The 9062-nt window shown below is 50.7% G+C and overlaps 1 protein-coding gene across 1 annotated transcript in view; it reads right to left on the bottom strand.

The window, feature by feature from the left end:
* Positions 1-265: 265 nt before the first annotated feature.
* The window catches only part of MYBBP1A (MYB binding protein 1a), a 68102-nt gene continuing 59305 nt past the window's right edge, over positions 266-9062 (bottom strand). The window contains exons 25-27 of the mRNA XM_059717459.1: positions 3792-3893; positions 3032-3156; positions 266-762 (exon numbers count right to left, since the gene is read on the bottom strand). Coding sequence (XP_059573442.1) covers positions 390-762; positions 3032-3156; positions 3792-3893 — 600 coding nt within the window. The 3' untranslated portion in view covers positions 266-389. The remainder of the gene's footprint in view (positions 763-3031; positions 3157-3791; positions 3894-9062) is intronic.

Genomic DNA, 9062 nt, shown 5'->3' with positions numbered 1-9062 from the left:
CCCTCTTGGCTCCCACAAATAGACCCAAGCAGGAGTGCAGCACATGTGCCACCAGGACAGTCTCCTGCCAGAGAAAACTGTACCTCACAGAGGAAGGGGAATGTCCCCAGGGGCGCAGAGACACAGCAGCAAGGTCAGGAGAGCAGTGGGCAGAGGCGGGATGACAAGGCCCTGCCTGGCAGATCTGCCCAGGCCTGGAGCAAGGCCAAGAGCAACATCCCACATGCAGGGACTCCCCGCACGACTTGCACAAGTAGTGCCGTGGTCAGCATGTGGGTGGTTTATTCACACTACAGCATAGTGCAATAACACGCTCTCTGTAAAAGTTATTAAAACACCTGCGAAGCTGCTGCTGGCCTTGCCAGCGCGAAGCTAGTCCATGGAGTCCCTCAGGCCAACGGGGCCGGCATCCTGCTGGCTTTCTTTTTCCACTTGACTTTACCCGGCTTCCCCTGAGTCTCTGTGCCAGCGCTGCCTTTGGCCTTCTTTGTGGGAGGGCCCTGCTTGCCTTTGCTCTCTACTTGCCATTTCCTCTTCCTGCTCTTCTTCTTCTTCTTTCTCCCCATGGCTGGAGCCTCAGTGCCCTCTGCAGCGACCTCAACATTTGTCTCCATCCCCTCGTTCTCTTGGGGCTGCTCCAGGGCCTGTTTGCGGTTCTTGCGTTTCTTGGTGGCCGGCAGAAAGCCTTTCTTCTTCCGCTTGAGGGGCTCCACTCCTGGGGGCTGCTTGGACTGGGGTGCTGCTTTCTTTCGTTTGGGTCGCCTGCAAATCAAGAGCAACGTAGGTTATGGCGCAGTTCAGCAACTGAGGGAGCACGAGCCCTGGCTGTGCATCTGCGGTGGGCAGCACTGGTCTGTATGGGAAAGGGGAATCATAGGGACAGCATGGGACATGCAGTACACCACAGGGACGGGGTGCAGTGGCTATAGTTAGTCACTTTATTTGACTTTAGGGCCTCCCCTTATCAGACCCGGCCAGGTAACAAACAGGTTCCAAGGCAGGCAACCTCAATGTCAGTGCTGTGAACCCTCTGGTGCCGTGTTTGTATCCACCAGTCCCCCAGCTCGTTCCCTGTAAAGCCACAAGTCACCCGGCCTAACAAGACTCCACGTGGCGCCACATTTCTGCCTGGGGTTTGCTGCTCCTTAATCTCATCGGGTGCCCTTTGCCGGAAGGGAGGAGAGTCCGAGCGGCATTTGCTGTGCTGTCAGTGCTCTAGGTCTGCTCCTACTCTGTGCCCTCCTGCTGTGCTCTGCCCCTCTAGGCAGCCTCTCTCTATATGCAAGCCCAGCCCCATCACGCACTGGTCTCTGGAAAAAGGCTCCATCAGCTAAACAATTAATCCAGGTCCATCTGCCTGCCACAGCAGCTGGGTTACAGCACTGAGAGCAGCTCATGTGTATCTCTCCCTCCAAAGGAGGGCACAGAGCAAGGAGTCTGAAGAAGATCCAGGCTGTAATTGCCTTGGCTCCTGGCGGGCTTTTAGTCTGTGGAGCCCTGCTGGAGAGCTACAGCCTTCGCCGAGGAGGAGGGCTGTCTCCAGAGCCCAGTGCTAACACCTGCCTATCAACGACTCCATCCAAGAGAGACAGGGCCTGAAATGCACCACTCCAACGAGCTGCAAGCAGGCGGCAATGCTCTCACATACACACCCACAATACGGAAGTCTGGGCCCCTGGAGCCAGCTAAAGCAATCCAGGAACAATGCAGATGAGAAGGGTCGCAGACAGAAACAAGTTCATCAGGCAGCAGTGTTCACTCTTTGTTACTTGCTATGTTAATGAGACCCTTCCACATTAATTTATTGAATCAAGCCAACGGGTAAGCATATCTGTTAAGTAGGGTGACCATCCCGCCCGGTTTGGCCAGGGCACACTAGGATTTCGTAGCTCGGTCCGAGCCGGTTGGTCAAAAGTCTCAGGGCACAGTCCAGCGAGGAGGCAGAGCCGAGCGGTGTGCCAGGCAGGCAAGCACCGCTGCTGCTGTGCAGGAGCAAGTTGAGTACACCGGAGCAGGTGCCAACCCGCCACACCTGGCATGTCCTGGCTCCCGCACAGCAGCAGCAGTGCCTGCATGCCCACCCGCCTGCCTGGCGCACCTTGCCACTCTGCTTTCCCACCAGACTCCAGCCTGGGGCTTTTGACCAACCGGCCAGGACCAGATTACAGAATCCTAGTGTCCCAGCCAAACCGGAACGTGTGGTCACTCTTCTTTTTAGGGGGAGAAAGTACAGGTATTAGACCTCCCGCTTGGTTAACCTTGCTGGATGCCACTCTGTTCTCGGGATTCCACATCGAACAAGAGGCCTCAGTCTGGCTAGTATCGTGACTACCACTCCTCTCTTCCTGTGGCTATAGGGCGGCTAAGCCTGTAAGTTTGATTAAAGAATTGTAGAAAGGAAATGCTTTGCAATGATTCCAGCTGTGGATAAAGATCCTGCTCTGTATTAGGATGCTCTGATGGAGACTCCTTTGTTGCTTTACCAGGTCACAATCTGCTTTTAGGGGCTAATCCTAGGGCTTCAGTGGGCTTTGGGTTAGTCCTTTAAGCCCTGAACTCCATGGCCACAAATAGCGTACAAAAGAGCTGCGTGTGTCAGTCAGCACCACCTCCAGGCCCTCTGGCTGCCATCAAGAAACTGTAACCTAGATGACAGGCATCCGGGAGCAAGGGAAGTGGCTACCGGTCTGCAAAGCACCACAGACATCCACTGCGCCATGTAAATAATTCAGTGCCACCAGCAGGAACAGGGAAAAAAAAATTAAGGCTGGTTTACAAGATGGACGCACAGATTTCTGGCAACATGGCATTTCTTCCTGTCCCTGGGTACAGGGTAAATGCAGCCCACCAATTAGCCGGGTAGGTCTTGACCACGAACCATGTGCTAGGCCTTCATCCTAAGTGGGTGCCAAAGCCCAGGTGAGGGGTGCAGAACTAACTAAGCCTAGCCCCACGCTTTGAGAGAGAAGGGGGGCATGGAAAGCCTGCATCTCACACACCGTGGAGAGCTCAAGCAGCTGAGCATACGTACGTAAATCCCAGCAGCTTCATGACGTTCCAGTAGATACTGTCAAGGCGCACGGACTTCCCAAACCCTTCCTGCTGGCCTAGAGCCTGCAGTGCCCCAGGCACCTCTGTCAGCTCCACGTGCAGCGTCTGCAAGACAAAGGGAACAACCGAGGGCTGCAGCACTGCACCCATCTCAGAGATATTTCCTCATCCGGAAGGCAACACCCGCACCCCACCCAGCTCCTCTGAACAAGGGCACTTCTCTCTAAGGCAGGGGTTGCTGACACTGGAAATTCAGCCCCCAGCGTAGCTGCTCCCATCCGTAGCTCTGGCATAAAGACCCTACAGCAGCAGAAAGAGTCACTGGCACCAGTGAGGCTGACCCTGGTTTCCAATCCTTTCATTGACACCCTGGCTCCTCCAGATGCTCCTTTGCTGCTGGCTTGAGAAGATACTCTATCCAATGGGCCACCTGCCTCTGACCTCCCTGAAGAACGCTTGGAGAGGTACTGTGAGCATTAGTACTCAGGGCTTTTCAGACCAAACCCAGCTACAAAGTCCTGCCAGGGGGACTTGCTGAACAGGTGCAAGCAGGGACATAGCAATAGCCCTCATGCCGAATTCAGTACGAGTTGAATGGTTAAAACATCAGTGCAACCCTTTAAAATGCACGCTTTCTTGGAGCCTGCCCACAGGACAGCAGTTCACTGATGCTGCCAAAACAGACTGGCATGTGGGATAGATAGACTGACCCCAGCCAGGACCAGTGACCAGAGGCTCACCTGCTGGCTGGCAGTTTTGAGGAGGAAATTCAACAGCTCCAAACACTTGATGACTTTCTCTTGGTCCACCTTCATCTTGAACTCGCTGACTGCCACCAAGCTCTACGAAGGGAGGAGGAAGGAGAGTACATTAAACTGAGAAACAAAGGACTTTCCTTGGGAGAAAGCAGACAAGTGATTAGCGGGATTAACACATTGGTAAAACCCTCTGACACAGTGAGGCCCATCAGACTGTGAAAAAAGCTTAAGCAGATAAATAGTAGAAGCTGCTCTTGCTTGGCTTAATTAAAAGAGACTGGACAAAACAAGAGAAACACATACCGCTGGGTACAATCCTGCTTTGACTGGGATGAGCAGGTACAGCTAGAGACCTATTACAGTGTGCTGGATAAAAGGAGGAAAGTTATTATCTCCTGCAATGAAAGGCAGAGGAGTCTGCTGGGCAGCAGCATCACCTCTGGGACCACAGTAGCTCGGCAGCTGCAGGAGCTGGGATTCAGGCGCGCAGTGCTAATGCAAAAATCCATTAACACTCAAGCCTGGGAACTCCCAGATGCCAGTGCTAAGAGGGTACTTGTCAATCAAGCTTATGTTCACCAAAGAGGACAAAATAAAAAGACGTCTTCTCTCTTTGAATTTCTTCTTTGCACTGCAGGTGCTTGGAGACACCAGAAAGCTCCAGCCTAAAGGGAGCCCACTTCAGTGGAAGCAGAGAGGGGATGAGGCAAGGCCAGAATTACTTAAGAGGTATAGAAGGGAAGATGGGAGGTGTAAAAAGACAGCAGGATCAATGACCCTGCCCAGGGATGCCGGGTCTTCCTGCTGCCAGGAGCAGGACCCCTGCCTCCAGCTGCTGACTACAGCCCTGGGGTAGAGTTTTCTTCACCACTTTAGTTGAACTGAAGACATCGCCACGGGGTGAATTATCAGTGCAGACTTACTGTATGAAAACAAGGTCAGGCTTGCACCTGGGAGTGGGGAATAAATCAGCACAAACCAGTCTGGCACCAGTACAGGACTTCTGCACTAGGGGTTTGCAATGCTTTTCCCTCATGCCACGTTTCCCCAGCAGAGGCAGGCTGCCCGTCTGACGTGGCCGAGGCAAGCTGCTCAACTCCCATGGAAGGTCTTTATTGAGTTTTAAGACACACCAGCCCCAAAAAAGTTTTCACTCCTCTCTTGGTTTTGATGCCTCTGGCATTTGGGACTGCCAATTCATTAATGCACCAGAAAGGGACAAGCCAGATGACCATCCTACTACACCAGCATGACTGACAGCCAGACAGCAGGAATGAGGACATCCCTGCCCTCCTCACTGTGCAGTCTCTCTGTCTTGCGACTGTCCAGTGACAACACAGGCCAAGGCCTGGGACACATGCTGGATTATTAAGTCAGCGCAAGTGCTGTGAAGTCTCTCCAGAAAGTCCTCCATGCATGCAATTTGCTGCTGCAACTGAAAGTGCCATCTAAACCGGGCTGCCAAGTCTTCTGGAGCAGCAATCTGGTTCAGTTTCGAACAGCCAACACATGTATAAAGACAGCAGTCCAGGCACGGACCATTCGTGAACAGCAAAGCAAAGAAAAAAGGACTAACAAATCAGCTGCATATTGAGAACTGTTTGCCCAACTCTGGCAGGATGCTCGTCACATCGAACATAAGAGAAAGAGGGGAAAGGAGCGTGGAACTCGCTACACGCGCACGACCATCTGCTGCATCGGAAGCAACAGTTTTATTCTGGCCAGACATCCCCGACATGAGAAGAGCTGCTCCTGCTCTACGCCAGCATAAAGATCAGGCTCGTGTGCCCCTTGCTCAGCAGGTTCAGAGGAACATAAAGAATCCGATTGCGCAAAGCAAGCTCTGCCCAAGCATACATTTCAGCAGCAAGATAAGAAGGCAGAAGAATCTGATGCACAGCTACGCAGGAAAATGAAGTGGAAAGATATGATAAATGTGGAACTGCTGAAGCAGCAAAGACCTCTCGCACAAACATTCATGACCTTTAAGGGAATCCGTAACCTCGGATTCCACCTATGCAAACACAGTCACATAATGGTCAGCTACATTGAGGACTCTGGACACAGCCAGCAGATCCGGTGCCTGGACTGGCACATTCGGTAGACAAGACCTTGCACTGCCACTTCATCCGACTATGAATAACCTGCTAATTACTCCACGCGGTGAATATAAAGCCTTTCTGCCTTATTCCAGAGCTGTCACTAACCTCCAAGGTTACAGAAGATTCAACAGCTCTGCAGTCTCTCAGGTAAAAGAGGAAACAAATATTAGCCATGTAATTAAAAACACACACATGCTATTACTCTGCAGACTATGAACACTCCATTCATTTCACTTATTCCAATAATAATAATAATAACAGAACATCAAGTCAATTGCTTAAAAAAAACAGGCAAATTTGCATTAAGCCTGCTCTTCTCAATATTAAAATTGGATGCTGCCAGGCTAGCATTGTTAATTATGGGTAATTAGTGCAGCTCTCAGGGCCCCCTTTCGAGATCGGGTTCCCGCTGTGCTAGAGGCTGCATAAAGTCATAATGAGATGGTCTCCGCGCTGAAGAGTTTACAAAGCTCACGGGGAAGAGGAGCAGCGGGAGGGGAAAGAGAGGCAGTGATCAGAAGTAATTTCACATTTTTAAAGTTAACCTTGTTAATATTAAACACTTGTTAAAAGTCCTATTTCCTTTCCAATGCATATGGGCAATTGGATTCATCATTGAAGCTGAGTGAAGCAGGAAGAATGGAATAGGCCAGGCCATTTCTGTTTCATTTTAATCTCTGTCCCCTGGTCCCAAACGTCCTGGTCACTGCACGTGAGTAGTATGTACAGCCTGTTGCAGTCAATGGAGAAACTCCCATTGACTTCTCTAGGAGTTGCATCAGGCCCAAAATTGCCTCTAGTTCCACTTGCAGCAGCTGCAAACATCTGCAGTTCCCACTGAGACCCAAAAGGACTTGCCTGGTATCACGGTTTTTTTTAAATCCCCATCTTCACTGATAGCAGACACAGTTATTTGGGTAAATGGGATCTGTTTTATTTCACCAACTGAATAGCTGGAAAATTGTGCTTTGCAAGCTTTTGGGGCACAGGCATAGGGAGTCTCCCACAATAGAGTCTTTCCATGCTTGAGGAAGGGCACCTGTGCCTGAAAGCTTGCAAAGAACAATTTTTCCAAATATTCAGTTGGTCTAATAAAAATTATCACATTTACCCAAATAACCTTGTCTGCCTATGTCCTTAGAGCAATACGGCTACAAGTAACACTTCTGTCTGCACTGCAGACACCTGCACCAATAAACTAGACAGTGACACCACTACCACCACATATAGGGACACCAGTGCAGTCAAGCCCTTAAGTATGGGCCTGTGTCCCACTCACCCAAGTGCTCCTGAACGAGAGCCCACGCTACACCCAGCCTTGTACTAGTGCAGCATCATTGCACTAAGAGAAGTGATGAGCCTGTCCCACGTGTGTCCTCTCCTCCTCCCCCTGGGTGCACAGCAGAGGGTTTGGTGTTGGGAGAGTCCTTCATTCACACTTCCCACGTGCTGCTCTGGGATTACGCTGGAGGAGGCACAGCCGAGGAACTGCTGATTTCCTGCCTGCCCCCGCTCACAGCTGGCTGGTTGCAATATCTGTTACCGTTCTGGTTATCGCTGCTCTCGATGCTCCACAATCCCCGGTCCCACCTGACGAGGAAGCTCGGGTCAAGCTACAGCTCGGCAATACTTGCTCCGGTTACCTGTTCTAGCACATCTGAGCTGTCCGAGCACCTGGACATGTCATCTTCTAAGAGGAAACAACACGAAGGCAGTTTCCAAGCTGGAACTCCCTATTGCCCCAAGCAGTGCAGGCCCTGCTTTGCCCCTCTCACAATCGAATGGCAGTGATGTTTCTACACCTGGTTACACAGGGGATCTGCTCTGCTCCTAAGGGCTCCTAGTGTTGCTAGAGCATGGGAGGCCTTATCCCAAACTTTACTGCTGATGGGAGCGTCACCTGGAGAGCAAAGCACAGCTGGGATTGTTATCTGTTATTAAATCCAGCAAGGCGCCAAAGGGAAGAGATCCGAGTGGAGGGCAAAAAGCTGGTGTAGCAGTCAGGTCCTCACAGGTTCACTGTCAAAGGTCTTCACAGGCCTAAACACCTGAAAGGATCAGGGTCGAGGTGATTTGCTTAAGGCCACATAAAAAGTTTCATGCAGAGCTGGAAATGGAAAGCAGGTCTTCCAGGTGCCAGGCTCATGTCCTAATACAACTGCACCTTTAAGCTTTTGTTGGTCTCGAATGACACAGGAGAAAAGAATATAACAGCTCGTCCCTACCGCACGTGGTTGCTGAACACCTGAGACTGTGGGGTGCTCAAAACTACAGTAACCGCGGTCTTATAATTACAGACAGACAGATGTAAAACTGCACGTGAGATGCACATAGAGGAGACGATACATAGCATTTCCTAGTATTATGCAGAAATACGCAAGTGGGAAAGGAAAAACACACTCCCTGCCTAGAAGTCGGACATTTAGAGCTAAGAAAATCCAGAAGGGAAGAGGATACACAAGGGAATTTTCTTAGCTTTCCACCCTACAGAAGACGCAGGCTGATTCTTGCATTCATTCACACTCTTGAGGCCCAACTAGCACACAGCTGCGCACTCAGACTGCAGACGTAACTCCTAGTTGGACGTGCATGCTGGGTCACTAAACATGAGGGCAAGCTAATGCATCATATGCATGCAAGTTCTGTCCTGGGCGGGTTCTTATACTGCACTCATCCCCAAGGCATGTTACTCCATTTGTAAGCACTGACAACGATTTTTTTTCTTTATTGCAAATCAGGATCAAACATGCACGACAATCTGACCTGAGAATCCAGCCTTTAAAAACTGAACCTAGCACCTGAATCCGCGGCTTTGTGTCACACTCCTGTTGCCTGTATGCAAGAGTTTAAACAACCAGGATCCTGGTCACAGATCAGAGACTGTTTTCCCCTATGCCTGCCTTATATTTAATTTTGTGTATGCGTTTATTTTGCATCCAAACTACCAAACTCTGGTCCAAAGCTCAATCTCTCTCTACCAGGCATTTATGGGAATTCAGATGCTACAGGAAAGGGTCAGCTTCACTGTACTGACCCTCACAATGCTCCTGTGCTATTACCTAGGTTCCTACAGTCCACGAGCAGCCCAGAGCAACTGAGCCCAAGACCAAGGTTGCCCAAGGAGTCTGTGGTGCAGCAGAGAATAAAATGT

The sequence above is a fragment of the Alligator mississippiensis genome, chromosome 14 (genome assembly GCF_030867095.1).
Source record: "Alligator mississippiensis isolate rAllMis1 chromosome 14, rAllMis1, whole genome shotgun sequence".
NCBI lineage: Eukaryota > Metazoa > Chordata > Crocodylia > Alligatoridae > Alligator > Alligator mississippiensis.
Note: the sequence above shows the minus strand (reverse complement) of the source record. Positions and strands in the feature narration are given on the sequence as shown.